This window comes from Channa argus, chromosome 13, assembly GCF_033026475.1.
Source record: "Channa argus isolate prfri chromosome 13, Channa argus male v1.0, whole genome shotgun sequence".
Classification (NCBI taxonomy): Eukaryota; Metazoa; Chordata; class Actinopteri; order Anabantiformes; family Channidae; genus Channa; species Channa argus.
The window spans coordinates 4672647-4699899 of record NC_090209.1 but is presented as its reverse complement, the minus strand read 5'-3'; the positions used below and the strand labels follow the sequence as shown (position 1 = coordinate 4699899).

At 42.2% G+C, this 27253-nt stretch overlaps 1 protein-coding gene across 3 annotated transcripts in view; it reads left to right on the top strand.

Moving 5' to 3' along the window:
- Positions 1–274: 274 nt before the first annotated feature.
- Positions 275–27253, top strand: part of acap3a (ArfGAP with coiled-coil, ankyrin repeat and PH domains 3a) — a 61258-nt gene continuing 34279 nt past the window's right edge. For 2 of the 3 annotated variants that reach the window (XM_067526419.1, XM_067526418.1), the window contains exon 1: positions 275–464. In XM_067526419.1, the coding sequence (XP_067382520.1) occupies positions 418–464 (47 nt within the window). In that variant the 5' untranslated portion in view covers positions 275–417. The remainder of the gene's footprint in view (positions 465–27253) is intronic. The other variant, XM_067526417.1, reaches the window with a different exon arrangement.

Genomic DNA, 27253 nt, shown 5'->3' with positions numbered 1-27253 from the left:
GTTGGTTTATCCCATAACATAACATTTTAAAAAAATATTTGAAAATGTACGTTACTTTTTTTAATCCACCTGCACATTGCATAAAACTTGTAAAGGGGATTATAGTTAAAGACAATGGTAAAGCATTGTTTATATTTAATAAATGTAAAAAAAAAAAAAGAAAAAAATGTAAAACCAGAGGCATCGACAGTGGTCACTCGTTGCCCGCGGGATTTTAAATGCCCGAGCTTCTGAAAAGCTCTTGAACGCAGCACCGGCTCCAGTACGGAGGGAAGCGGCTCAGGATGGTCAGAGTGGGAGCGGGACTCGCTGCAGAAGCCGGAGGGAGGAAGACTATCGGATTGTGTGTGCTGTAATCTAAACGGGACATGAAATCTGCCTTTTAACCGCGTCAAAACGTCACTCCATTCCGCGAAGATGACGGTGGATTTCGAAGACTGTATCAAAGATTCACCCCGGTTTAGGTAAGAACATGAAACTTAGCCGGTCTCGTTTGCTCGTTGAACTGTTGAACGCCACATCTCACGCAGGCTCCTGTGTTCGGGTTAATTAACATGATCACAAGCATCAGATGCCAGAGCGGGATCTGTGCAGGTTGTATGTTAGACCAACGCCAAATAGCGACACGTTGCACTTAAACCTTAGTGAGATTAAAACCATGATCTGATAAACAGTGGGTTACAATAATAGTTTGGAACATCAGTGAGAGCTCAAGGATTTTTTTTTTTTTGTGTCATATACGGTAGAAAAGAGGATGAGGAGGATGATGATGATAAGCAATGCCGGCATATGAGTTGTCACGTGGAGTGGAGCTGGGAGCTGGTGATCAACATCACACATTCGTCCTAAAGTCAGATGTCTGCTTTGGTTCTTCCCCTTTGTGCTGCCATAGTGATTCGTCTGTGAATCGTGCCTGGGATATAACAAATGGAAAGTAACTAAGTATATTTACTCAGGTTACTGTGCTTAAGTACTGTAATTGCACAAACTTGGCTTCATTCAATTACAAGCAGCAAAATTCTGCATAATGTTTCTTACACATTTCATCATGAGAAGAACGAAAGGTAACGGGCGGCAATGATTTAGTGTAATGCTTTATAAGCACAACTCTGTGTTGACGCCTCCTGTTCAAAGGATGCAGTTTAAACTAGGCTTCCAACTAATGAGTAATCCACTGATTAATAGTCTGTAAAATGACAGAAAACATTCCCCTCACATTCTACCAAACTCAAGAAGATGCATTAAAATGTCTTCTGTCCAAAGAGCCGTACTACATGTTACGTCATAAGGCAGAGAAAAGTTGCAAACACTAATTTCTGAGAAGCTGGATATAATGCTATGAAAACAACCAAAACAACTGATTATTACAATAGTTCCTATTTAATTTTCTGTGTTGGATAAAGGTGCACGGAACTGACTGTTCCAGCTCTAGTTCACATGCTGTCACTGGTCATTGGATGACAGGAAATTGACAGTTTCTCCTCACAGACTGTGTCAAAACCAGCATAGGTAATATTAGAGGGAGGTCTCCGACCATTAGAGGGAGGTCTCTTCCAAGCAAATTATTTCCTTTTAAACAACACTGTCAGGTGTACTCTAACATTTAAATGTTTATAGATGTGGAGCGTTGAAATAGATGTAGTGCCATAAAAAGTACAATATTTGAGTCCAAAATGTAGTGAAGTCTGAAGTATCATAAAATGGAGATAGTCAAATACAAGTACCTCAAATTTAGTACAGTAATTGATTGAATTTTACTTGGTTACCTTCTAACTCTGTGCTCCTGGAGATAAAATCTCTCCTCCCAAATCAAAGACTTCCAGACTTGGCAGCAGCATCTTAATGACTGCCATCTGGAGTCGGAGAAAGGCACATAGGACCAGGAAGTGCTGAGCAGCGCAATGAGGATACAGCGAGACAAGCTGCATGCTAAGAATTCATCCACAAGAGTGGACAATACGATGTGACAGGAGCTATGAACGTGAGGATGTGCCTTCCTCTCCTGCTCCTCACATTCTGCAAAAGATCTTTTTTCATTTGCTCAAGGGGGGGGGAAAAAGAAAAAGTGGAGAAATGTGCTCAGGTTATTGTGAACTTCCACCAAGTTTCTGTTAAGAGTCATTTATCTGCAGACCAGGATGTTTAAACGACTTGAAGAGGCAATGAAAAGGCATGTTCTGGTAGCCACTGAAGCCTGTAACCGTGTTTTCATTGTGAAGCAAAAAGGAGCTCTTCACTATGTAGGCTTATGTAACGAGCCTGGAGGTGGGTGACTGGTAGGAAGCTGCAAGCCCAGAATATAGGAAAAATCATGGCTTTTCACTATTGGGATTGGTATTTGTATGACACATCGCTTCCCACGTGTGTAAAGTCATCCACAATTATCTTACGTGGTGCAAGCTTCACTGCTCAGAAGCTCGAGCTGGGAGCACTTAATGATCGGTCACATAGGGAACAACAGGGCAGACAGTTATGTTCTTCCCTCCCTCAAGTTAAACACTTAATAATGGTATAACCAGTCCAGCTTTGCTCCCGAGGGTTTTTTTTTTTTTCCCCCCGCTGATTTGTGTCTCTTTTCTGTTTCTTCTCTATGGATACTCAGACAGATGTGAGAGTGCAGCCAGTGATGCCGTCCACATCTGTTTTGGGAAAGTGGTCTGTAAAAATTAACTCGGCCACAGGAACTCGTTTTGTTAGTGTTTGCTCAGGCACAACATTGGCAACACGCAATGTTTGAGCTATTTTCTCGTCAATGAAAAGTTAATTTGAGGTCACACTCGCGACTAATGAACATTGTTCCTAAGAGGCAAAGGTCTGACTTTTATGTCTCAGCCTCCTGCACTGTAAACTGGACGGAACCGAATGAATGAATGACTTTCATAAACATCCTTTTTTGGTCTTTGGTGGGATTCCTGGCATCCTTGATAGTTCGTCCCTGTGTCCTAACAGTCTTCCAGCAGAATATGGCTGTTGTCCAGAGAGCATCTTGCTTCCGCTGCGAGTCTGGCTCTTTTCTCTGTGTGTGTGTGAATAGCCCGAGGCAAAGAGCCCTGATGATCATTCCTCCTCTCTATGTGAGCAGCGGAGGGCGGAGAGTTGAGGCGAGGCCTCGTTCACAGCGATGGGCTTGTCACTGACTCACCGAGTGGGGCAGAGAACCCCGGCAGATGGGGGGAATCCAAGGTCACTGACCTCTGGCACTTGCTACATTTTGTGTTTCCAGCGTCTGAGAGAGATTAACTGCGCGGATGGATTTGTGACAGAAACTCAGATAAGTGCGCGGTAACTTCCTGAAGATTTTTTTTGTATGAAGGAATGCTGAGCGTCTGGTGCGATGTCCGGATCTGAAGGGGTGAATCATCTACACGTGTAAAGTTCAGTCCAATACAAGAAACGTAATAAGTTCTAAAGTCAGTAAATACTGTTGCTCTTTCAGGAGTTGGGAGGATGTTCCTTGTCTTTCTAGAGGATCTGCATCTGCGTGGAGCTGGAAGGGATTTCTACTGCGTGGTCTTGTTGCTTCTGCTCTATTTCAGACCCACCTCCTTCCATCTCAAATCAGTCTCAGTGGCCCTTCTGCTTAGCCAAGAGTGCTCCTCCCTAAGACCGGGCATGCATCTCGATTCCCTTCATTGCATCCATGGTTCCCTTATTTGCATCTTCTCCTTGCATCTTGAGAGACATACTTCTCGGACTTGAGCCAGTTGAGGGTGTAGAACATGCCATTATTGTGATTTTGAAAAAACGTGCTGATAACAAGCTGGCATCTGCCACATCAATCATTGTGTGCAGCAGCAACTTCCGCTTATACCTCAATCATTTAGGAAAGTTTTTATTAACATTTAAGGCATGAACCAAAGAAAAGAAAGGGTCTCCTGACGCCCGCGTCCTTGTTTAATGACCCGAGCTCGTGATTTTTGCCATTAGATGCATTACACTCGTGCTCTCTCCTACACGCTGCTGTATTTTAATTTTCATCTGTTTACATGATTTAATGACAAAAGAAGCTCAGTGGTGCTGGCCTGATAGGATTTTCACCATCTTGTTAAGTGCATCTTTGAGCTGTGCGTGCTGGAGCTAACAACTCCAGGTAATGAAAGTGTTGGGGATTTAATGGGCAGCGTGTGGTTTGGTGACCGTGGGCCTTCATCAGGGATTGGCCTACATTCATCAGCTTAATCCCTAGATGGCCAAGGTGTCACACCTGGAGGCTTAACATCCAATTGGTGTCACTCTGATGTGAACAAGTGCAAATAGATCTAATGATTCATGTTGTAGGGCAATATTTATTTATTTATTTATTTTTTGGTTGTTGCCCCTCCCCTCCTATTGAGAAAACAGCACCATTAGGCTTTCATCTTTTTAAAATGAGACCAGATGAAGGATTTTTTTTTTTTTTTGCCAGTTAGAGCCTTGGAGCTCATCAGGATCCAAAGGATGTAGGGCAGCTGCTGGAAGGTCAGTGCACACAGATGATCACAGGCTCTGAAGGAGTCTTCCCCAAACGCAGACCCAAAGGCAAATGTGCAACAAATTTAGAAGTCATGCATGGTAGCTTACAGGAGATGAGGACAACTTTTGCATTTGAGGTGGATTCTCCTGCTCGACGGTGGAATGAGATGACAAGTCTAATAGAAGTTTTTTTTTCTAATTTCCACAGAGAATAATTCTACTTTTGTATTAAAGCTCAGTGCGACCAAAGCTGTTTGAGAACGTTCCTGAAAGTGATCATCATCAGCATTTGTCATTATCATTGATTTAGTGGATGCCTGTACTCATGTGGTGGAGAAATCAATATTCTTATTTAATGTCTGGCTTAATTTGTTTAGTGCTTTCATTAACACATCAAACGCCCCATTTACACTTGTCCGGTCAAGCGTCTTGTATAGTCACATACAGACTTTGAAATTCTGGGATACAAGCAACTTTGATTGTACTCGAGTGCACCTGCAGTGCATATTTCATTATCACCGCCTGCCTTGTTGAGATTTGAGAAAGGACAAATTGCATTAAACAGCAGTCACTGGGTGTGAGAGTGTGAAGTGTGAAATTATTTGACTGAAATCTGAGCTTTTTCATTCATTGGCCCCGATGACTGATGCGACTTTTCATTTCCAAGAATCTTAACAAGACAAGTAGTTATATCGAAGTTAGCACTAACCATAGAATCAGCATAACCACCTTTAGTGGAAATACCACAGGTAAAAATGCCTTGCATGGACCTACACATTCACTAAGAGACCTTTTAATTACATAAGAAAAAAAGTTTCCCATTTGAAACTCCAAGTCCTATAGACAGAGCATGTCCATGCTTTTTAGATTTTTAAAATTATTTTCTGCAGCCCTCTAAAAGATATTGTATTGTGCTTATTGAAACTCGTGGAAGTTTATTGTAGATTTGTGTAAATAGAGATTCCTGGTGAAATGCTTTGGGATGTAGGGGTGACGTCATTCTTGATGCTTTTGTGTCGAAGGCGGAGACGCACCACATGAACCCTGGCTGTTGTGCTCATTTCTTTTTAATGAATAGCAAGTTTTCTCTCACACTCAAAAAGACCTTATGGCCTGGTGCTGCATCCTGAACACTGCTAATCTGCTTCTGCCGACATCCTGAGAGGCGACACAGACCTGGACCGGTCAGCACGCAAGTGCTGAGAGTGTGGACAGTTTATTAAGTGCGATGAAATCTGATAGCCTGAGCTCAATTTTTTTCGTCTCTCTTTCAAATCAGCCATCCGGTGTTACCACAGATTACCCATCTTGTGCCGCAGACATTGAATCAGCACTATGGCAACATGCTGAGCCCCAAATGAAGGATGAGTTGGAGTAAATTGGCATTAGTATTCCTATCACAACCCACTGTGAATGGAACCAGCAATGACTAATTCAAGGCAGAGGAGATGGGGGGGGGGGGGGAAGAACTGGGCCAGTGCTGTGCAGCGACACACACTGAAACTGAAACTGATTTTTAACGCTGATAATGTGAGCGTTTGGTCTCCCTGCACAGTGTGGACGAGGAAAATTGCTCACAAACCCGGCAGTTGTTTTCGCTTGCAGATTGGATTATGGTAATGGACGCTGCACATCTGAGCTAAATTCTGTGCAGCTGTAGATATCAGATGTCTCGTGCTGTTTGGAAATCCTTTTTCCTCTTTAATACAGTATGTAATAGAAGGATTCCAATTTGCCCAGGGACAGGTCAAATCATGCGTTCTTCTTCCTCTTGAAGACAAAAACATCTAGAAACAGGAGAGATGTGTTGAAAATATGTGGACCGGGGCTAACAATCAGTTGCTGAAATCTTTTATATTCGGATTATTATATCTGTGCATCTTTAACCCTTTCTGACCTTGCACAGAAGGAGTTAAGCCTTAGCTGCAACGTGACCCCATCCTGGCTATGCCTCATGAAATCAACGATAATACTCAGTTAATATATAAATAGTCCGACTAATGTTCGCTTTGGATCAGCTGTCCTCTAAAGTAGAAAGTAGTGTCAAATGTACTTTAGTAAAACACTGCATAAGATTATAGGAAATCAATGCAGTGGCTCTTTTCCGCTGCTCTAAATGTGACAGATTACCACATGCAGTATCTTATAAATCTACCCAGGCTTGTTTGCTTTGGCTCAGTGTTCATTGGCTGCAGGTCGGCGGTGTGAACAATGCTCACAAGTACACAGGAATATTAAAAAACCTTTATTGAGCCCCATAGGGGAAACTCAGGACGTACTAGAAGAAGCTGTAATACCAGATGCTGGGACAGCTTGGTGTCCAGTGTCCTGCCAATGGGCAGTTGATGCAGGGCTAAATTTAATTAATTTTAGCAACTTCATAGCAACACGCGCACAGGACGTGTAATGTCAACTAAGGCAAATTAAACACATCATACTGCAACTTAGTTCTTCTTGATTCAAATAAAGATTTAAATCAAGACAAATACCAAAGCCAGTACTTTGAGTACTTGCCGATGCGGAGTACAGAAACAAGAACGAAACTGTTTTGCTTCTGTAGGAGTTGCTGGACAGAAAAAGTTTTACGAGTACAGATACATAAAGGCGCAATTGGCTCAGTGCCTCGAGAATCTGGCCGGCTGCCTGCTCTAACTCATTCAGTTTTCTTAAAGTGGCGTTCATGGACCATACAGAGCGTGGGTCAGTTGTGTTTTAACTACAAACATCAAGAGTTTTTCATTCTTAACCAACAGAGCTTGTAGAAATTATTGTATTTTTAATGTAAATGTGTAGATTGCAGAAAGGAAAAATATATTGCAATGTCATTTTTGTGGAGTCAGTGCAGTATCGCTGATCCTGGGTTTAGTGGATGACCGTCTCTACCTACCATCCATAGCTGCCCCTAATCTTACACGGGCAGATTCTAGCAAGATTTAAACTTGTATCATTGTATTCTGAGTCTACAGTGAATATAATTGCACCAAGGAATCACCATCTCTACATTTAGTACCTTAGATGCTAAAGGCCAAATAAATCTGCACAGTCAAATGATGCAGACCAAAAAACACAGCTTTATATAAAAAAAAAAAAAACTGATATAAGAGTGATGTTGCACCATACGTGCTGCATATTTCCCAAAATGTTGCTTTAACTGCTTTGAGAGCTTGGATTGTTTAAAAATGCTTCTTCTCATTAAGGCATGACCTAGTAACACCGCACAGAGATTCAAGCTTTAGGCCTTAAAAATCTGATTAATCACAATCAGGTTTTCTCATTAGAGCTGCAACGTGTTCGGCCTGGACAACATTTCACTGACCCTGTTTTACACTCAAGTTAATTGGAAACTTTCCTTAGCACGTAATGGCTGCATCCCTCCTATCTCTCGTGGCCCGTCTCTCTCGGCTGTGTTTTTACACTGCACTGGAGGAGATTAGCTGTTTTTCTTTTTTTTTTTTAAAAAGCTTGCCCTCTAGTCAAAGGCAGCATGTGAGGAACTGTCCTCCTCTCAATGAGACAGTGACTCGGCTTCAGCTGTGGCTGTGCATCATTTGTCAGCTGACGCACAGGCCTCGGTGACTCTGTGTTTTGGCCTTAATGTACCACTTCACTCTTGATAAATAAAACGAGTGTCACGCATCGTTGCCTCAGTGTTGGATGGGAGTTGTAGCAAGGCTGAAGTTAGAGTTATGACTAACGGATTTCAGTGTCTCTGAAACTTTCCCCTGTTGACCAGGCTGCCTGGAAGTTCACAGTGACGCGGAGTAGTTTCCAGGTGTGTCAACATCGGCTCATGCTATAGTCTATATGTTTATCCCCCCTTGGGTCAGGAAATGGGATAAAGTCACTGATAGATTTGAGGGATTTCACCCATAAGCCCGTGGCTGTTTGTCGTCACCTGGGGAGTATAAAATGACTGTTTCCAATACAAATAGAAAGATGTTAGGCTAAACCCGAATGTGTGAAGAAGAGATAAAAGGAAAAAATCGTTGGGCTCCGCAGGCACTTAGGTCCGTTGCTGTTCAGTTTTGAAACGCTGAATCACGTGTGTGCAAGCATCTGTTTTTGATTTGTTCCATCTCTCTCTCACTCCCTGCCTCACACTCTCCTCGTTTCTCCCCCTTTTCCATCCTCCCTGCCTTCCTCTGTGTGCGGGGGCAGACTTTTTTTTTCGTCTGTGTCTGGGGACGGGTCGGGAAATGCGTCAGTCCGCTCATATATTAAAAGCAGGTTCAGAGTAAAAGGGCAAAACCCCAGAGAGATGTGTGTGTGTGTGTGTGAGAAGGTTGTTTCCCCTGTTTTGACACCCAGCACTGAGTCAACAATAATTCCCTACTTTTTGAATAGAGCTGAAATAAAATGTTGATTAATCCATCAGGAAGACCAAATCATTTGCATGGCCCGGCTCCTCTTCAGCTTCTTTTCTCTCTCAGCTATCGAAAAACCTCTTTGGCTTTTTTTTTTTTAAAAGATTGGACAAACATTTGAAAACCTCCCCTCGGGCACAATTTTCTCTGCATAGCATTGCAATGGACAATTTTCATCATTTACTGCCATTTTATAGACCAAGCTATTCAAAAGATTCCCAAAATCTTCAGAATAATTAACAATGAAAATAATGGTTATTGGTCCATTTACCAAACAGCTGCCTGGACCTTTGCATTCCACTTAACTTGTTTTTCATTGTTTTCTCTCTGCTGTTGATGTTTGTTGTGGCTCTCTGGAGAGTGTGGTTTGGTGAACAGACCCGTGAGCGGTGGCTCCACTTTTCTCACAGCACTGTTAAACTCTGCTTTCTTCTTTTCTCCCACTATGTCGAGCAGAATAAATGGAGCTGTAATTCTCCAGAGACTTATTTTCAGTACCATGTTTCAACATAGTTAGCTGAGGACAGGCAGCTATCCTGCCCTTCGCTGTATTTTGCACACGAAGTGCCATTGTGTGCTGGTAGACTTCTCCCACACGGTTTGTGGGTTCAACGAGGGGAAAATTGGCTGAGAACAGTTGTTATTGTATTTAACTTCATCCCATCCCAGGTTGAGCTACGCAAATTGCAGATCCTTATTTTCTCAGTATCCTCCCTCCTTTGTCTCCTTGCTTTGCTAGTGTCAGGGTCCGGTTAGGTCTCATCTGGTTCGCACAGGACATCACATCAACATCCAGGTCCGTGAACTTATGGAATAGGATTGTGGGTCATGGAGTAGAGCCAGGGACTGACATCAGGGGCATGTTGCTGACTTCAGACTGGAGGAAACACCTGGGGGAAACCCAGAAGGAAGTGACGGGATCCAAAGCCTCCCTTGATGTCTGACTGTCTTTGAGTCAGCTGACACTGTGACATTCCCATGATGGATAGGTGGTCTTCATTTTCATGCTACCATGAATCTCAAAGGCAGCAATGTTTCATTTCAGGGTCTAATATAAAACAGGAGGCTTCCAGTTGAATTGTTCATGTTTCGGGCCTGTTCACCATGAAAGGGATGTCAGCATAATTCACATGGAAGCTGCCTGTCGTTTAAACAGTTGTTTCTGCGAGCACCATCCCTCCAGCTTCTAGACAGGAAAGAGCTGAATGCTTCACACGTCTGGTATGTCTTTCTAGTGCAAGCCAAGCTGCATGTTTGGCCCACAAAAATGCCGGGAAGACTCCCAGCTCAGCCCCACCACAGCCGGACACATCACGCCTCTGTAGGGATCTCACTGGGCTATTTCCCCCAAATGTCAGGATGTTACACTGCAGGATTAGCTCAGTGTGAGTGCTGCTCTATTCTGAGCTGTTCTTTACCCAGGCAGCCTGGTGTGCCGCCCAGAAAAAGCCTGCGAGAAGCACCACGTCTGTAGCTTTATTGTCTCCCTCCTTTCAATGAAACATTGTCCAGGCTAGTTCTCACAGCCCAGGCCTCTTCTGGATTGTGTGTGTGTGTGTGTGTGTGTGTGTGTGTGTGTGTGTTCTTCCTTTCGTCTCCCTTGTTCCGAATATCTTCATTGGCATTTTTGTGAGCTGGAGTCATCTCAGACCACCCTGTGTTAATATAAACCTGCGCTGCTTGTCGAGACCTCTCGTATCCTGACCTTCCTTTGGCCTATCAGCCTTTTTCCCCCATTCACCGCCTTCCCTCCCGATCAACAGTGCCTTACTCCCCACCCACTCTTATAATACTGTTATGATGTTGTACCTTTCCTCCGGCTTCCTATGTAATGATAAACACACAAATTGAGATTGTCCATCCAGGCGATGTGTTTCCTTTCTGGTTTTAGAGGAAGCAGTCCCAGACCAAACCCGTTCAGTTCGTAATGCAGGAGTGGTGTTAATGCTACAGAGCATTGTGTTGAATGGGGTAATCTTTGTCACATTTCCTCTACATGACCGTCTTTGTTGGCCCCACGTCTGAAGTGCCATTTCCCCACGGGTTGTGGTGGCCTAATTGTGCAAACCCCCCTCCCAACCCCCATGCTGTTGCTGTGGGGGGTTGAATGGAGCTGGCATTGCATTATGCATGGCCAATACATCCAGCTGGTTTGGCAAAAAGCCTAATCGCAGCCAATAATAGAGTCCTCCTCACTGTTGTGTGCCAAACCTTATATTCGTGCAGTGTCGTTGGATCCCCGATTGTTCTGAAGTTTTCGATTGAAACAAGACCTGGTTTGGTGTCGGAGCGCCTACTCTTGAGAAAAACCTGGACAAAGAGATTCGCTAAATCAATATTGCTTATGTGTCACACAGCCCGCATTGCTCTTTCTACAGACATTTGTTTTCTCCAGAGGATTTATCCTACTAATTGTGGTCATCTACTGACTTTGCAGCTAGCACCACTAAGAGGTCGAATTTTTTTTAAATTAATCTTGTTTGAGAACTATTAAATGGATTGACTTGGACCCTCAGTATAAATTGAAATCACATTAATAATCTCTAAGCTTTTCATCTAGTGCCTTCTTAACTTAAAACTTCTCTTTATTTAAAATTGCTTTTATCTTAGTTTAAAATAGTTTAGAAATATTGGAAAATATTTGCAATATTTACGCACATTTAGAAATTTAACCTTATACTTAGCAGCATCTTCACCATTTCATTACATAAATACACCACCTGTAACGTAGATCCATTGGTTCTGCATATGCACATTTGGTACAAACAGTATACAGTCTGCAGGCACTTCCAATGGACAAGACAGGAGCGTATCTCTGGCTTTTGAAGGACTTTCACTTCACTCAATGGCACAATGTACAGTGTATTATTAATATTATTTTTATATTTAATTAACCTTATTGGTATCTTATTACTATTGTCCAGTCCTTCTGACAGTAGTGAATGATGAAATCATTTGTCAGATTTTAGTGGCTATGGCTTGGGATCGCAGGGGTCAGCAGCCTGATCTTTCGGTCGAGTGTCCTTGCTAGTTTCGTGCCATCTTAGGCACTGAAATGCCAGTTTGTCAGGTTAAGTTTGATCACTAGTGATGGGCGATACCAGTGATTTCAGATTCGATCCGATCCGATATCCAGAGTGTTATTTTAATTCTGTCATCTGATCACGATGAAATACAATCACGTGAGCCCTTACAGGGAATAATTAAAAACATTAAAACGACAGAAAAATCATTTTCATTATTTTAAATAAAACGTATTAACGTTCTGACTTATCTCCATGACAACAGCATGACACTTTCTTTATCAGGTGAACAGTTTATGTCACTTCATATCCATGACTCGCCCTCATCTACATGTATGTCTTATATACCCATCTGTATTTCCTTCCCTTTGTTTAAAACCAATTATGGATTAGACACACTTTGCCTATTTCTACAATTCTCTTGAAACAGAACGTTTGTAGCGAAATAGTCCGTGAATAAAAATGATACATTTCGGTACGAAATGCTGCCTGTGTTTGGAGGCGGAGCCGGCAGCCGGCCGAGCACGTGTCAAAGAAGTTTAGTTGAAGATTGTGGATCATGGGGCGGATCGGCGGAAGGAAAAGTAGTTCCTATGCGGTGCATCACAAATAATATACAAATTGATGTAGAAGGAGCAGAAAACATTCGGATATGACTGCAGAGAAAATATGAATAAATAAACAGAAAATATCGATATTTTAACTTGAGAATCGATTTTTGGCCGTCAAAATCGAAATATCGATTTTTTTTTTTTTTTTGGTATCGATCCGCCCATCACTATTGATCGCATCAAACCACAGTCTATGGCTGTTGTGAGGCACCTGTAATTTAGCATGAGTGCCATTCAAAAGTTGCACTTACAGTCACCCCTGGCTGCTATTATGGCTGTAATATTGGCTTGTTTTTTGGGGGTCTGGTGGCTCAGTGCTAGAGCATTGGGTTGGGATGCAGAAAAGCCGCTGGTTTGCATCCCACCCCACCAGGTGTGGCCCCATCCAGCTGCCAAAGGCGACCTTGGGGCCAGTCCTGACCCCGGATAAAGATGGGAGGGTTGTGGCAGGAAGGGCATCCGTGCTCAAAACTCAAATGTTCTTTCTTTTTAATCATCACAACCTTTCTTTATTGAGTAAGTTAAAAGTTTACTGGCTTCTAGATACAGTGTCAAACCTTAAACAGTTTCCATGTTTTGTAGCTACTCTTTGTTTTTTCCTGCTCAAGAAAATGCAGTAAGATCCCATGATTACAATGTAAGTATTTGCTAAAGTCTAGTTTCACGCTGTTGCATCATCCCTGCTGACAGTCAATCTCCTGCAGTGGTTTTCGTTCACGCCGTTTTCTCCATTGGAGCAGGGAGAGTGAAAGCCGGATTGTTTTTTCTTCCTGTGTTGGTATCAAAGTGGGAGTTGCTGTTTGTAGGACTTCCAGAATGATTTTCACCGCTGACCCACAACAAATCAAGGTTGTGCAGGACTTGCTGGCCACATTTCCATTCATTGTGTCTCTTTTTTTAGCTGCATTCCTCTTCAGCTTCCAAGAACACGGCTTTCAGCAGGAAGTTCAGGAAGAGAGCAACACTTGACTGCTTCCAAATTCACTGTAAATACTGGAAGCTGAAATTTATGCTTGTATTTTTAGAACCCTCTGTCTTGATTCCTCTTCCTCTCCGATTGTCTCGTTAAATGCAGTAGATGTAGCTCTTTGTCATCGGTAGTTTCTAAGTGATCCCTATAATCTCACTGGTCAGCACAGACCAGGGGAGGTATTAGTAGCTAAGGCAGCTTGAACCGCAAAGCTCCAGAGGCTCTCAGAAACATGCATGGTGTGTGGAAAACTGGGAAAGGAACAAACCACTTTAAGTCTAATTTTCTAGAATGAATTGAAATCGCAGGACGGAGGATTCTTGTCTGTACGGTCCACTAACAGATGACATGTCTCTCTTTGTTCACCAATTTTCAACTTTCGATCTATGGCTTTAATTTACGGTGTAAATGCACATTAATGCTTTTAAAGGTTCCTCGGACTTCGCTATATTAAAATTATTCTCTGCTTCTAGCTCAAAGACTCCTCTAGATGACATTTCTCACCATGAGGAGTTTATATAATGTCATCTGGGGAAGCTCTTGAAAAGCAGATTGACCATGATTACACACAAAGTTCCTCCAAGTGATGTCACCTGGATGCCTTCTGTATCAAAATCAGTGGTTTTAACCACTCAAAAATGCACACCACAGTAAAAAGAAAATGTTTTGCAACTCATTTGATCACTAATTACAATTTAAATTTTAACAGTATAATTATTGGATTATAAACAATTACTGTATCTCAGTATGTTTAAAAGTGTTTTTCTCTGACCAGCAGTGCAAAACCCATAAATGTTCATAGAAAACAAAAGAAGTAAAATTCTCACATTTGGGAATTTAGTTGTCATATTTTTCTTTCTTGAATTGATGGGCACATACTTACTGTCTGTTTGGACCTGGGTGGTTCGGTGTTAATCTGGCTGTTGGTGATGACAGCCAGCGGAGAAAATCAATAAGTGTGTGTTTGACAGACCAGTCTGACCCAGTCTGTGAGAGCTGGTCTCACTAAAAGGTTTCTAAACGTGTTTGATAGTTACAATTTTCATGTAATATAATTTTTTTGGGGCCAAAACTGTAAGTGAATACAGTCATATTTATAAATAAAGTCCTCTGAATGTAGTCTCTACAGTCTGTGTTGTCCTCTCATCTCCCGTCAGGACGGCGCTGCTTTTTTGTCTCTTCTTTTGTTTTGTTGCTGCAAAGAAAGTTCCTGGTTTCCATGTTTCACGCACACACACTGTGTATTAATATTTAATTTCTCTGGCAATGAACCGGATATTAATGCTCTTATCAGGTTATTTAAACAGCTCAACATGCTCTGAAATCCCTTGTGAAGCGCAGTATGATTACAGTATGTATACGGTATGAATTTTACTTTTAGATACTTTCTTATGACACGTCTTCAGCGTTGAAATGTCTCTAGCTCCGTGACTTCATAATGAAAGACGATATTCAGCCGAAGACATCTGTTCCAAAGCTGACCTGTAGTTAAATCTTTGAAATATTAGTGGAAAAGCTGACACATGAAGAAAAAACCCTCACAGATCCCACTTCAGTGCAGCAGGACAGAAACTTTCTGCCACATCACAGGAATTCCAAGTTATAACTGCTCAATTCATCCATGTGCCTTAACACATCTGCTCATGCAAGCAGAAGACTTCATATTCACATAATAAGTCTGGCATTACTTGGGCAACATACCCTTAAATATATTCGCCAGACGAGAAGCTGAAGTTACAATGGCAACAAATACAATTAGACATTTATGGGAAATGGTCTGCACATACATATATATATATATATATATATATATATATATATATATATATATATATATATATATATATATATATATATATATATATATATATATATATATATTATGGTGCTTTTCTACCTGTTGGTACTCAAAGAGCTTCAGGCTGCTTCTCATTCACTCATATTCACACACTCGCTCACACCGATGGGGGAGCTGCTATGCAGCTCACCGGGAGCAATTAAGTTGGGGTTCAGTCTCTTGCTCAAGGACACTTTGAGACGTGACTGAAGGAGCCGGGGATCGAACCAACAACCCTGGGATTGGATCCTGCACCCCAGTCGCCCAATTTTCGGGCTGAAGAGTTTTGTTGGGGTCCACCGTAAACGATACCAGGCATTGAATGACTTAAAGTAAGCAGCAGAGACTAGGGACAAATTTGGGGTTTAGGATCTTGCCGAGTGACCGGCAGTTCAACCAATGACGCTGTGGTTTGTGAATGACTGCTCTACCAACTGAGCTACAACGGCCCCCAAATTAGCTAATCCAGATGTTTTGCCAAAGCCAGATGAGTTATAAATGGAAGGAATGTTTTTTCAAACATAAACAAAATCTCCAAGTATGACTTTAATGGGGAATAAAGACTAGTTGGCATATTTTGTGCTTACGTCTTCTTTAAATTATGTGGGTTTCCTCCTGGTACGTGTTATGTGAGGGTGAACCCTGCTTCTCGCCCTATGACAGCTGGGATGGACTCCCTCCCCTGTGAGCCTAAACAGGGAAAGCAGATACAGATAATAGAGAGATAAATATTTATTAGCTTTAGTTCAAGTTATATGGATAACTTTGTGATACAGTGGACTAAACTGGGCTTTTTTCTGGACTGACTGAATTTGAATGAGCAGTGTTTCAAAAAGAGCAGGAAATGGCTCCTCAGCTGTTGCTGTTCATCATCAGCCTGTCTCTCTGTGGCTGCGCAGTATTTTCTTTCTTTTGGCAGCCAATCTTATTTCTCGTCTCTGTATGCCAGACCCCGAACTGTGATTAAATTGGGGTTGAGGGCAACTGCTTGATCCCCAGTGGTACCCTCACCCTCACAGGGTCATTGAAGGGTCAGGGGTCAGGGTTTCGCTGCCGGCATCTACTGTATGTGTGCATGAGTTAGGGAGGTGCCTTTATCCTTATTTAAACAGGCTTCAGTGGTTTGTGGATAATTTTGTCATTTGACTGGATTCCTCTCCACGTGGTTCAAACTGTAATATCTCAACACCTATGAGATGAGTTGCAATGAAATTTTGTTTAGACGTGCATGAATCTCAAAAGAGAAATCCTACTGATCTTATATTTCTTCTACTGCCACCATGAAGTTGACTTTTGTAATTTAATGTATGGGAAATGTCTCGATTTTGGTCTTTTTTAGCTTAACAAATTTAGCATAATTGTAGACTGAGTTTTCCATGTGTGCAGTGTTTTTGGTTTATGACCGAATGCTTTCACATACAGGCTTTGTCTAAAATTACTCTCTAGTCACAGTTTCACTGTTTTCTATATAACATACACTCAGTACTTTATTGAACAGTGAGTAGGAAATTAACATTTCCTGATCATTCTAATATTTCGTCATCACTAAAATTGATTAAAGCGTGTTGCGCACACGGTTTTTCTCATTTTTAAAAACGGCGAGCATCACATTGTGGGATTGTATATAGTTAACTGACAATGGGGAGGCAGTGGCTCAATTGGTAGATTATTTGCAACATGGTTGGGGCTTTGTGGCCCAACTCTCTCGCCTGGCCATATGTTGAAGTGTCCCGGGGCAAAAAAAAACGAACCACCAACTTCCCCACGCCAGCAACTGAGGTTGGACGAGCCACTGCACTCTGAGTCAGCAAGGGCATGAAAACATGCAGACCACATGGTCCTTTGTGGTCCTCTGGAAACAGGATAAACTGGAAGGAAAAAATAAATACATATATAAGATAATAAGAATACGATTTGGTTAATTGATATTGCTGTGTAGAAAACTAATTTCACTTTGACGCGAGAGGATCTTTTTTCTGTGCATTTTTGGCAAAAAGACAAATGACCTTGATCATGAATAGATTTTGAAATAAATAAAATGGAGGTAATTGTAAAGGGGCCTAATCCTTTTATAAGCACTGTACCGTTTGCATTAGGAGTTGAACTGGAGGGAACAGCTACACATAGCGTGGCTCTGTCCCAAAGTTACAAAATCTACCCCTGCAAACACCTCTAAAACACATTTTTATGGTATAATCAGAAAAAAATGTCTTTCACCGGAACCGTGCCAGCTGTTTCTGCTTGATTCCAGTCTTTATTCTCGCCTTGGCCCCAAAGAGACGTGAGAGTGGAATTTATCAACTCCTTTAACACTCAGCAAAAAACAAAAACAAATAATGAACAGTTTTCCCTAAAATGTAAAAAACGATTAATTTAATTGTATAGTCATTGTTTTAAAGTAAGCTGTGTTTAAATGAAACCCAGAATCTGACTGATTTAAAAAATAAAAATAAAAATTCCTTGCATGTATCAATGAACAGCACTGGCAGGAGTTTTTGCAGGAATTAGCTTGGCTGCAGAAGTCATGTCTGACTCGAGTGTTTCTGCAGAAGAATTCTCTCTCTGTTCGCATTCTCTTCACGAGCACGCTGACAAGATGTGATTCATCTGCTCGGATAAAGTGGAAATGTTATCCCTGTTATGTGCTCGGGGCTCAGCCTGCCTGGCTTCTTTACTGCCTGTGAACCGTTGGTCGTTGGACAGTGCCAGAACCGAATGCCTCACACCAAGGGAGGGTCTGAAAATATGCACACATGTTGTTCAAAATCCAACAAGACACTGACAGTGTGATACAAGAGGAGGAGGATTTATTATAAATATTTTGATTATATTTGAATAGTCTTTATGTAACTTTAATAACTAAATATGTGAGAAATGTTTGAAAAAATAGTTGTTGTTGATTTGGCTGTTTTGCAAGACAGCTGGAAAACCATTAGGGAGCGTTCCACCAACTTAACACATACAGTAAAGATCACTTCTACCCAGCATGGGAAACACTGTATGGCTTTTGGATTTGCAGGGAGCTTGTCAAAGCCTGAGAAAATGACCCTGGTGACTTGTTGATCAGGGCAACCTTTGTTTATGATTGATGTCTTGATGATTTGTAAGTGAAATCAAGCATCACAAATTTGGCAATGGGCCTTGCATGGTTGGCTATTGGTTTGTGTGATGAGGAAGTATGATCTTTTAGTGGACAAGCGTTCCAGATATATGAGGGAAAACGGATTTATACTTGTTTGCCAATCTATCAGATTTATAAGCGAAGGTGGTGGAATCTCTTCAAGCTGCAAAAGCCGCAGGTCAGTCTTCTGTCTTCATCCTACTTGATCTATCTGCAGCCTTTGACCCTGTGAACCATCAGATACTCTTGTCCACACTGACTTGGGCATCTCTGGATTAGGTCTAGCCTGCCTTCGGTCTTGCATATTGGCACGAACTTTCAAGGTACCCTGGCAGGGGCATGTTTTTAACTCTCGTAGCCTCTCTACTGGTGTGCCGCAAGGTTCAGTTCTTGGTCCTCTTCTTTTTTTCCATCTATACTCCATCCCCGGGTTTAATCATCCGCTTACATGGCTTTTCCTGTCACTGCTATCCTGATGACACACAGCTCTTCCTGTCCTTTCCACTGGATGACTCCACTGTCTCATGATGCATTTTTACTTGTCTCTCAGACATCTCTCCTTGGATGAGAGAGATATCTTCAGCTCAATCTCTCCCAGACCAAAATTCTCGTCTTCCCAGCCAGATCTTCGACACAACACAACACAACATCAGCATCAACATTGGATCTACAGTGATTGTCCCCTTAAGTCTGCCAGAAATCTGGGGGTCATCGTCGACGACCGCGTGCAGATGTGCCATCTACAACATCAGGAATATCAAACCCATGTCATGGTATAGGCGCTGGTCACATCACGCCTCGATTACTGCAATGCCCTGATAATCAGGTTACCTGTATGAAGTGCAGATCTCTACACTGGCTTCCTGTCACTGCTCGCATCAGGTTCCAAGCTCTGTCTCTTGCCTACACGGTGATCACCTCATCAGCTCCTGCTTACCTCAACTCCCTCTTTCAGGTCTACAATCACTCTCATTGGCTGCGCTCTGCCAATGAATGATGTCTGGTGGTCCCAGCACCGCAAGACATCTGTGATACCACGATGGTGGAAAGAGCTACCAAACTCTTCACACTCAGCAAACTCACTCCTAATATTCAGAAAAGTGCTGAAAGCAGAACTCATTGGTACCTTCCTATGCACTTAAATCTATATTTTAAAAAAAGAAGAAAAAAAAAAGCTTCTTTTCTGTTCAAATAAATCACGCTTTTGGTAATAGCTTTGTCCTCCGAAAAGTAAATAAGTATTTATTTTTAATACTTGACATATGTTTTCCTTCTGTATGTTGGTTCAGTGGTTTTCAAGTTTTTTCTTTTACACTAAATGTGTTTGGGGTTTCTTTCTGAGGAGACACATCAAGCCTTCAGGGTTTACGTTCCCTCAGGATTTATGCGCTGTGGTCGGCAGCTTACAGCGTTTACCCGATAAGTGTGTACATACGAGGGATGGCAGGGGTGTAGCAGGGAAGGTGGAGGAGGCAGAGGTGTAGAAGCAGACAGGCAAAAGTTCACCCACAGCAGGCAGACTGGTTATCTGATGGTGGACTTCTAAACCTGCTGCTAGACTAGATTAAAACGAAAACCCACACAAGGAGTGTTGACTTTGGAGAGGTTGTGTACTGTGTCAGCCAGACTGTGCAGTCAGATTCTTCTACCTTTTTATATGTTTTTACTTCCTATTCCTTCCAGTCCAGACTGTGTTCTGGATCTGTGTTCTGGGCTCCACATAAAAATGCTGTTCAGGGTTTGGATAATTGACATCATTGTGAGAAAACGGGCACGATGGGTGCATTTAGAACACTTGGCATGGCAGCTGCCAGCCTTCTCCCTCTGGGATGACAAGCAGAGGATGATAAATTACCATCCTTCATTGACTTATTTATTTATTTGTTTTTTAATTTTTTTTTAATTTTTCAGACCCATGATGAAGGTGATGGCATTACGAATCAAATTTAACTGTGGGTTTCTTGTTTTAATGGTGGTCCTAATAAATAGTTAAATAAATAACCAGTTTCCCAAAACCTGGTTGCTGGTTGACGGTTGAGTAGAAAAGCAGACGTTTCAGCACCAACGCTTTCGATGTCTTCTTTACTTAGTGCACCTGTCCATTACCTTAAGCCTAGGGATTTGGACCCATGATCAATAAAATAGAATAAATCACAGTAATTGCTGATACTAGGAGCAAAGACAGAGCAAAAGTTAAAAAAAAACACAGTAGACCTTTGACGTCTCTAACTTAAAATGTGGACTGAACCAGTAAAATGGCAGCACATGCAAACAGTGACAAAATGTCTGGAAGATTGTTGCTGAAAATATGAAGCGCACACATCTATTTTGAGAAACCATGCTTAATCTAATTTGGTTTTCTTAGGCTTCTCCTTGCGTGCAACAACACTGTGAAGCTGGTCTAACAGAGTTTATTTTGCCCAATGGAGCAATTTGTCTTTTTGGTTTGTTATCAGTTAGAATGTATGACACACATAAACATGGGGTTTTTTTAATAACTGTTTTACACACATACATATTTGATTCATCTCATGAATCTACAACATGATTGGGTGGGATGGGAGGTTCGTCTGTCTGGCAGCAGGTGGATGAAGCTGTGAAACCAGGCTTGGTGAATGGATACTACTATGCTGTTTTGGGACATGGGTATTTGGCACAAATGCACTCGGAGGGATGGGAACGGTGAGTAATAATTTTCCTCTTGTGGAAGAGCCAACCAGGCCTTTAACATATGTACTGACATAGTGTGAGCCCCTGCTATGAGACCCACCCTGGGATGGATACAACAGATTCATACACGCGATTAAACCTATGCATTCACTGCAAGCTTAGTGCTGAGGCTAATCGAAAAATAAATGAGTAATTGTTGCTGTAGCAGAAAGGTCACTTCAGAGGCCGTTAGTAAAGATGTGTGTTAGGTTAACGCAGACACGGCAGCACACCCAGTATAGTCGGGTGCAGAAATCTAAGCAGTGTTTACAGTGCGGCTGTGCTCTCTCTCTCTCTCCTGAACGAGAAAGCCGGCATGTTTAAGTATGAGGAACATATCTAATCTTCCAAGTGAAAATAAAAGCCTGGGCTTAGGAAACAATAGTTGGGGCTTTGGACGTGCATTGTGGACGGCATTACTGGAGACATTTGAACTCATTCTGCACCTTAAGCTCATTAGGATTGGGTTTCTGCAGATTATGGGGCATTATAATTCTTAAATTAGCAGGATGATGATGATGTCGATGTGATGCCCACTGGATGAGTGCAAAAGTCTCTTTAGATGTCAAAAGAGACTTCAGCATTGGCTGTTTACATTTTAGAGGGGCAGCAGTAATTGGCTTTTCACAAAGCCCCCTTAGGTATTGTTGTTGTGCCCGTCAGGTTTTCTGTTCTTGCATGCCACATAATAATTTTTTCTTTTTTTTTTTTTTTTTTTTTTTATAGCTCAATTTTGAAAGCTAGACAAAAGCAGGCTTGTAATTTCTGGTCAGCAACCATTGACTTTCAGAAATGTTACGGACTGTGATTACTGTCATTTTACTGGCTGTAACTACCAAGCTAATTAAGTGAATTCTAGCTTTCTGAAATGGTTGAATGCCACTAAATTCACCAGCCAAGAATCTCTGATTTGTTAGAAGGGCAAGTCTGACTTAAAAAACATTTAGAAGAGACTATCTGCACTGCTGTCAGTGCTTGAGTTACACACGTTTTTGATGTAACCTCTCTACATTGAAGTATGTTTTTGAAGCATATGTTTACTAAAAACACGATATTCCAAAAAAAGTTACATGTGGTACCTTTAATCTGATATCCGTGATATGGTGGAGGTGTGACCTCTAAAATCGTGTATGCGTGATCCAACTTTGACAAGTGATCAGCAGCAGCAACGTGTAGTAAAAAGACTAAACTGGTGTGGCTCACATGAGGTCAACAAATGTTATACTTGGCACTGAAGGGGTCCTGGACCCTCCATTAGTTCATGGTGGTCTGGACCAAGAGGAGGAGGGGGAGAGCTAAGCAGGGTGCATGAGGATAAGAATAACCCGAGCTGCTGGTCGATGTCCCCTCCCTCTGACTCCCACCCTTCAATCAGCCATTCAACCCTGCAGTCCAGCTTCAATTAGGGCACTAAAGCAATCAATACTAAACAAAACGCTGCCTCTTCTACAGACAGGAGACCTCTTTGTCACAATGGAGGCCTCAGACAGGCAGTGTCTCCAACGCTTTGGTTCCCCCCTCCTCCACCCCACTTCCTGCTCTCTCTTGTCTCTCGGTGTCTGAAAGTCTCCACACTGATGAACTCTTTTGTGGTCGCTTTTGAATGAGGATTGCAAGAAAATGAGCAGACTCGTATCAGTCCGCTGATTACGGAGGATCACTTGAAGTTAGCATCAAGTCTGCTCCACAGCTGTTCTCATTTGTACATTGGCATACGAACCATATTGCAATAACATCGCTGCATGACTCACTGGCTAATTCCCTGTTTTCAGTGGGCTGCCGTCTGTAGGCTCAGTCACTGGTTCCGTCTGGCAGATGCTTTTGGATTTGGTTCAAGAGCCATGGCTGTGTTTTAGGGGTCACTAGCTAGACCAGTTGTTAACTCTCTCCGCAGCAACCCACCTGCTTGTTCTCCAGCAACGCCACCAATTCGGGCCGCCTCAAATCTATCCTAGAAAACACAGCTGCATCTCTCTTAGCCATCACACACAGCAGCCAAGAAACACTGACAGTGCTGTGAACTATAGAAGTAGATTTGCTGTACAAATTTGAGTTATATCCAGCTTACTTACTTCTATTACATATTTAAAAAAAAATAAATTTACTTTTTTCGTCCACAACAGTTTTAGTTGCTGATTACTTTACAGACATAAGGAATTATATTATTCAGGGTTTTCCCTTGTGTCCCTGAATGCACCTCGCTCAATGGACAAACTGAAGCTATAACTTCTGAGGGGAAAAAAAGCACTGAAGAACAACTGAAAGTTGTGAAATTTGAACACAAATGCAAATGATAATTCCACTTACAACATGAAGAGAGGCAATACCCATCTCAACTACCATCCTGAGGTGATCTTACAAAGAAATATCCAATCTGCTGTCTTATTTTGATTGTTCAAACACTGAGTATTGATTGACCGGTATTTTTTTTTTTTTTTTTTAATCAGCTTAACTTTGCATTTTGGATAATACCTCTAATATTTCTTTTTGGCAGCACATGCATTTAAAACGCTTAGGCACTGCACTTAAGAGATCATATGGCAAGGAAAAAACCCTGCTATTGTATTAAATTACAACCCACAGCTTTACTTTACTTTAGTTCACTTTCACCACTTTATTGCTTTTTTTTGTTTTCAGTAAAAACTGCTTTAGCTTGTCACCAAACAACAGACTATAAAAGACATAGGTAATTGTGAAGTGTGCAGTGAAAATAACTAGAAACATGACTTCCAATCATTGGTCATGTTTCTCTATAGCTGCCAGAGATGTAAAGAAGCAACGTTTGGCAACAAGTTTGTCATTCGCTAGCTAATCACACGATTTGCTTCCAAGTGGCCAAAATAATTTGCTATTGCATCTTTAATTAAAGGGTCTTAATGCACTTTCCATCACTGCTTACAGAAGGAGGGAGAACATTTTATTTGTGGTGATGCTTGTACAGCCGTTTACCACCAAACAGCACCAGCACGTACACCCAGAGCATCAAGTGAAACTAGTTAAGACGTGGGGTGGATCCTGAGTTAAAGAAAAACTCAGTTGCTCTTCAAATTTGGGCCCAGTAAACGGCCCTTCAGTCATTCCTCTGGATGCTCCGTCAGCACCTAGAAACCGCCGAAGCTACAGCTTGCTCAGCACAGTCTGTGTTTATTATGTTTTACACTGCTGCTTAACTGCACTGTTCCACGTCAGATAAATGATCCCAGACTAATCCTGCACACGAACGGGCAAATATAAACTCAGTATGCCAAAGCATGTTATTAACTTACTAGTGTGTTTTTGCTTTTCAGTCCTAATAAGACTCTAAGAACAACCATGGACGTGCATGTTTATTTTAATCAATCAGTGATGTTGGTCTGCTTGCCGAAATGTGAACCGGAGGTAGTTTTACTGCTATTTAATAGTCTCCTGATGAGGGTTTAATGGTGCAACAATGGTTAATTGTGTCACCGTAACCTTGTTGTGAGTCACATTATTATCTAGTTGGCTAATCTGCTCCCCATGGTGCGAATAAGGGTCAACTCGCAAGCACGTCAGGGACGTCTGTGGCCCACTTAGGAAGTGTTTGCTGTGGCTACAAGCCCACGGCACTGAGTGCGTGTGTGGGAGGCATGTGCAGTGAGATAGGGCGGTAGGGGGTTACACCTTGCGGATGGGTTAAACACCAACAGAGAGAGAGTGTCCACATCTCCAACTAATAACTGGCTTATTGGCAGTCTGAGCCACATTAACAGTCTATTTTGTTTAAGAATCAATCATATCAGTGTTTGTTTGGCTGAAGTTTCTCCAGTGTGTGGATTTTCCTTTTGTTATATATTTAGTACTGGAATATCTTTAAGTTTAGGTTGCGTAGCCGTGTGCTCGGATACAGCAGAACATATGTAGACATGACCTTTTAATTTTGGGAAGTTGCAATGGACATATTTTCACATTTCATTGACTGAGTAATTAGTAGTAAAATTATCATTAGCGGCTCCTTAAATGAGCTGGGGGAGTGTAATGCAAAACTCAGGGACAGGTTCAGGAACAGGCAGAGCACCGGCTGACCCAGGAACAGGTCGGGTGGGGACAGCTCAGAAACAACACCAGGTTGAATGGTGGCTGATTTAACAGTAGGTCCTCAGCCAACAGAAGGAGGGAGTACGCTGGTTAACTTGGGGACAGGGAAAAAACACAATTTGTTCAGGAACAGGAGAGGTATCGGCCGACCTAGGAGCTGCCTCAGGAGCAGGCTGGATGTTGACCACTCCAGCCAGACGCTTACTATTGGCTGCTTTAGGGGCAGACTCAGGGGCTGGCTTGATATTGGCTGAGTCAGGAGCAGGTTCAGGAACAGATTCGGGAACAGGCGGAGCTTCAGCCAACCCAAGAACAGGTGAGATGTTGGCCGGCCCAGAAAACGGAACAGGAACAGACGGGACATCTGCTGACCCAGGAACAGATGGTACCTAAGTACAGGACAAGGAACATGGCATCAGCCAACCCAGAAAGAGGACTGGGAACAGTAAGGCCAAGACAGGAGCCGGGGATCAAACTACCAAAACTGCAGGATTGTTGGACGACCGCTCTACCTTCTTTGGCCACATCCGCCCCCCCCAATACAGCTTTTGTAATTAGACTGAATTAATCTTATTCTTTTTATAAAACTTTCAGACCTTCTGTCACTCTGAAAAATCTAGTTACGTTTTTGTAACTGCTCCTTTTTGGAATCATATTGCCTCGTTGCCCAGTGCTGGTCCTCTGGCCTTGGTTTAATGCGGGAGCATAATTCACCAACATACTGGTTCTTGTCTTGTTGACAACCTGTTTCTTGGCCATGTGTTTTTGATGGTGGTGTTCTTCTTTTTGTGATTCAACCAAATGGTAGTGGAATAAACAAGAATAGGGTTGAATACATTATGTGAAAGCTTCTGCAGACAACACAGTGTTTTATCATCTAAAAATATTTTTTTCTGAAAGCCTCTTGGTGTCAATTAAATTGGTTATTTATGAAAGGTGCTGGGCTTCTGCAGACATTTAATAATATTCTTTCAAGATATGTCTATCTGCTGCTTATCATGCACTTCTATCAAGCTCTTCTTTTTCACATTAGAAGGGGCAGTTTCAAAAATGACTTCACCAATGAAAACAGCTTTGCTCACGGCACGATTATCCCTGGGTGTGGTTAACTGAAGACTGTTTAGTAAGAACTCACTTGACATTACAACAGCGCACGTCCACATGCGAAACAATATGGTAGTGATTATTCAGGTAATTGATGTTTCTGTTTTGCACAAGTCCGAGCTTTTGACTGATATTTCCTCTCGGGAGTAGTTCTCCCCTCCAGAATTGCTTCATGTAAAAGGAGTTGGCGAGAGCTGTGGGGGTGGAGAGGAATATGAAAGCATGTGCCATCCATCCTCCCTTGAGCTTGTTGTAGCCCGGGCCAAGCAGGCTAATCCACCCAAGGCCAGAGAGAAAGAGATGAGACGGATACGAGTTTTACATCCTGCCAGCCACGGTCGATATGTGCCACCAGTACTCTCATCAAAGTGTGCTCTGTGTATAGAGCTGTGATTTAATACGCCATCTGCCTGATTTCAAATGGAATACTAGCTTTAAGTGTGTTTCAAAGAAAGCAAAAGTGCTTTTGCTTGTCATACAGTCCGACCACATCATACAGTGAAACCCTGTATGCTCACTCACTTTTGAAAGTTTTGGAGTGAGGCTCAGCCTTCTGACCAATCACCGAATTTCTATCCATTTCTGCTTGATTAGAACATTTTGGAGCATTCTCATTTATTTCTATTTGATACATCACGTAGGTGGATTGGTTATCGCTGCCACCTCACAGAAAGAAGGTCCCTGATTTGAATCCGTCTACGGGTTCCGGTCTTTCTGTGGGGAGTTTTCATGTTCTCCCCATTATTGGGTGGGTTTCCTCAGGTACTCCAGTTTCCTCCAATGGTCCAAAGACATGCATGTTAGGTTAAGTGGTGACTCTAAATTGCCCTTAGTTGTGAATGTGGGTGTCAGCTGGGATAGGCTCCAGCCCCCCATGTGACCCTGAACACGATAAGCAGTATAACAGTCCCTTGGATATGTGCTGAGGACTGTTAATGTGTGGGGTCTAAGTTTTTTTATGTTAGTAATGTTGTAAATGCCGTTCAAGTTATGTTGTGTTTGGACT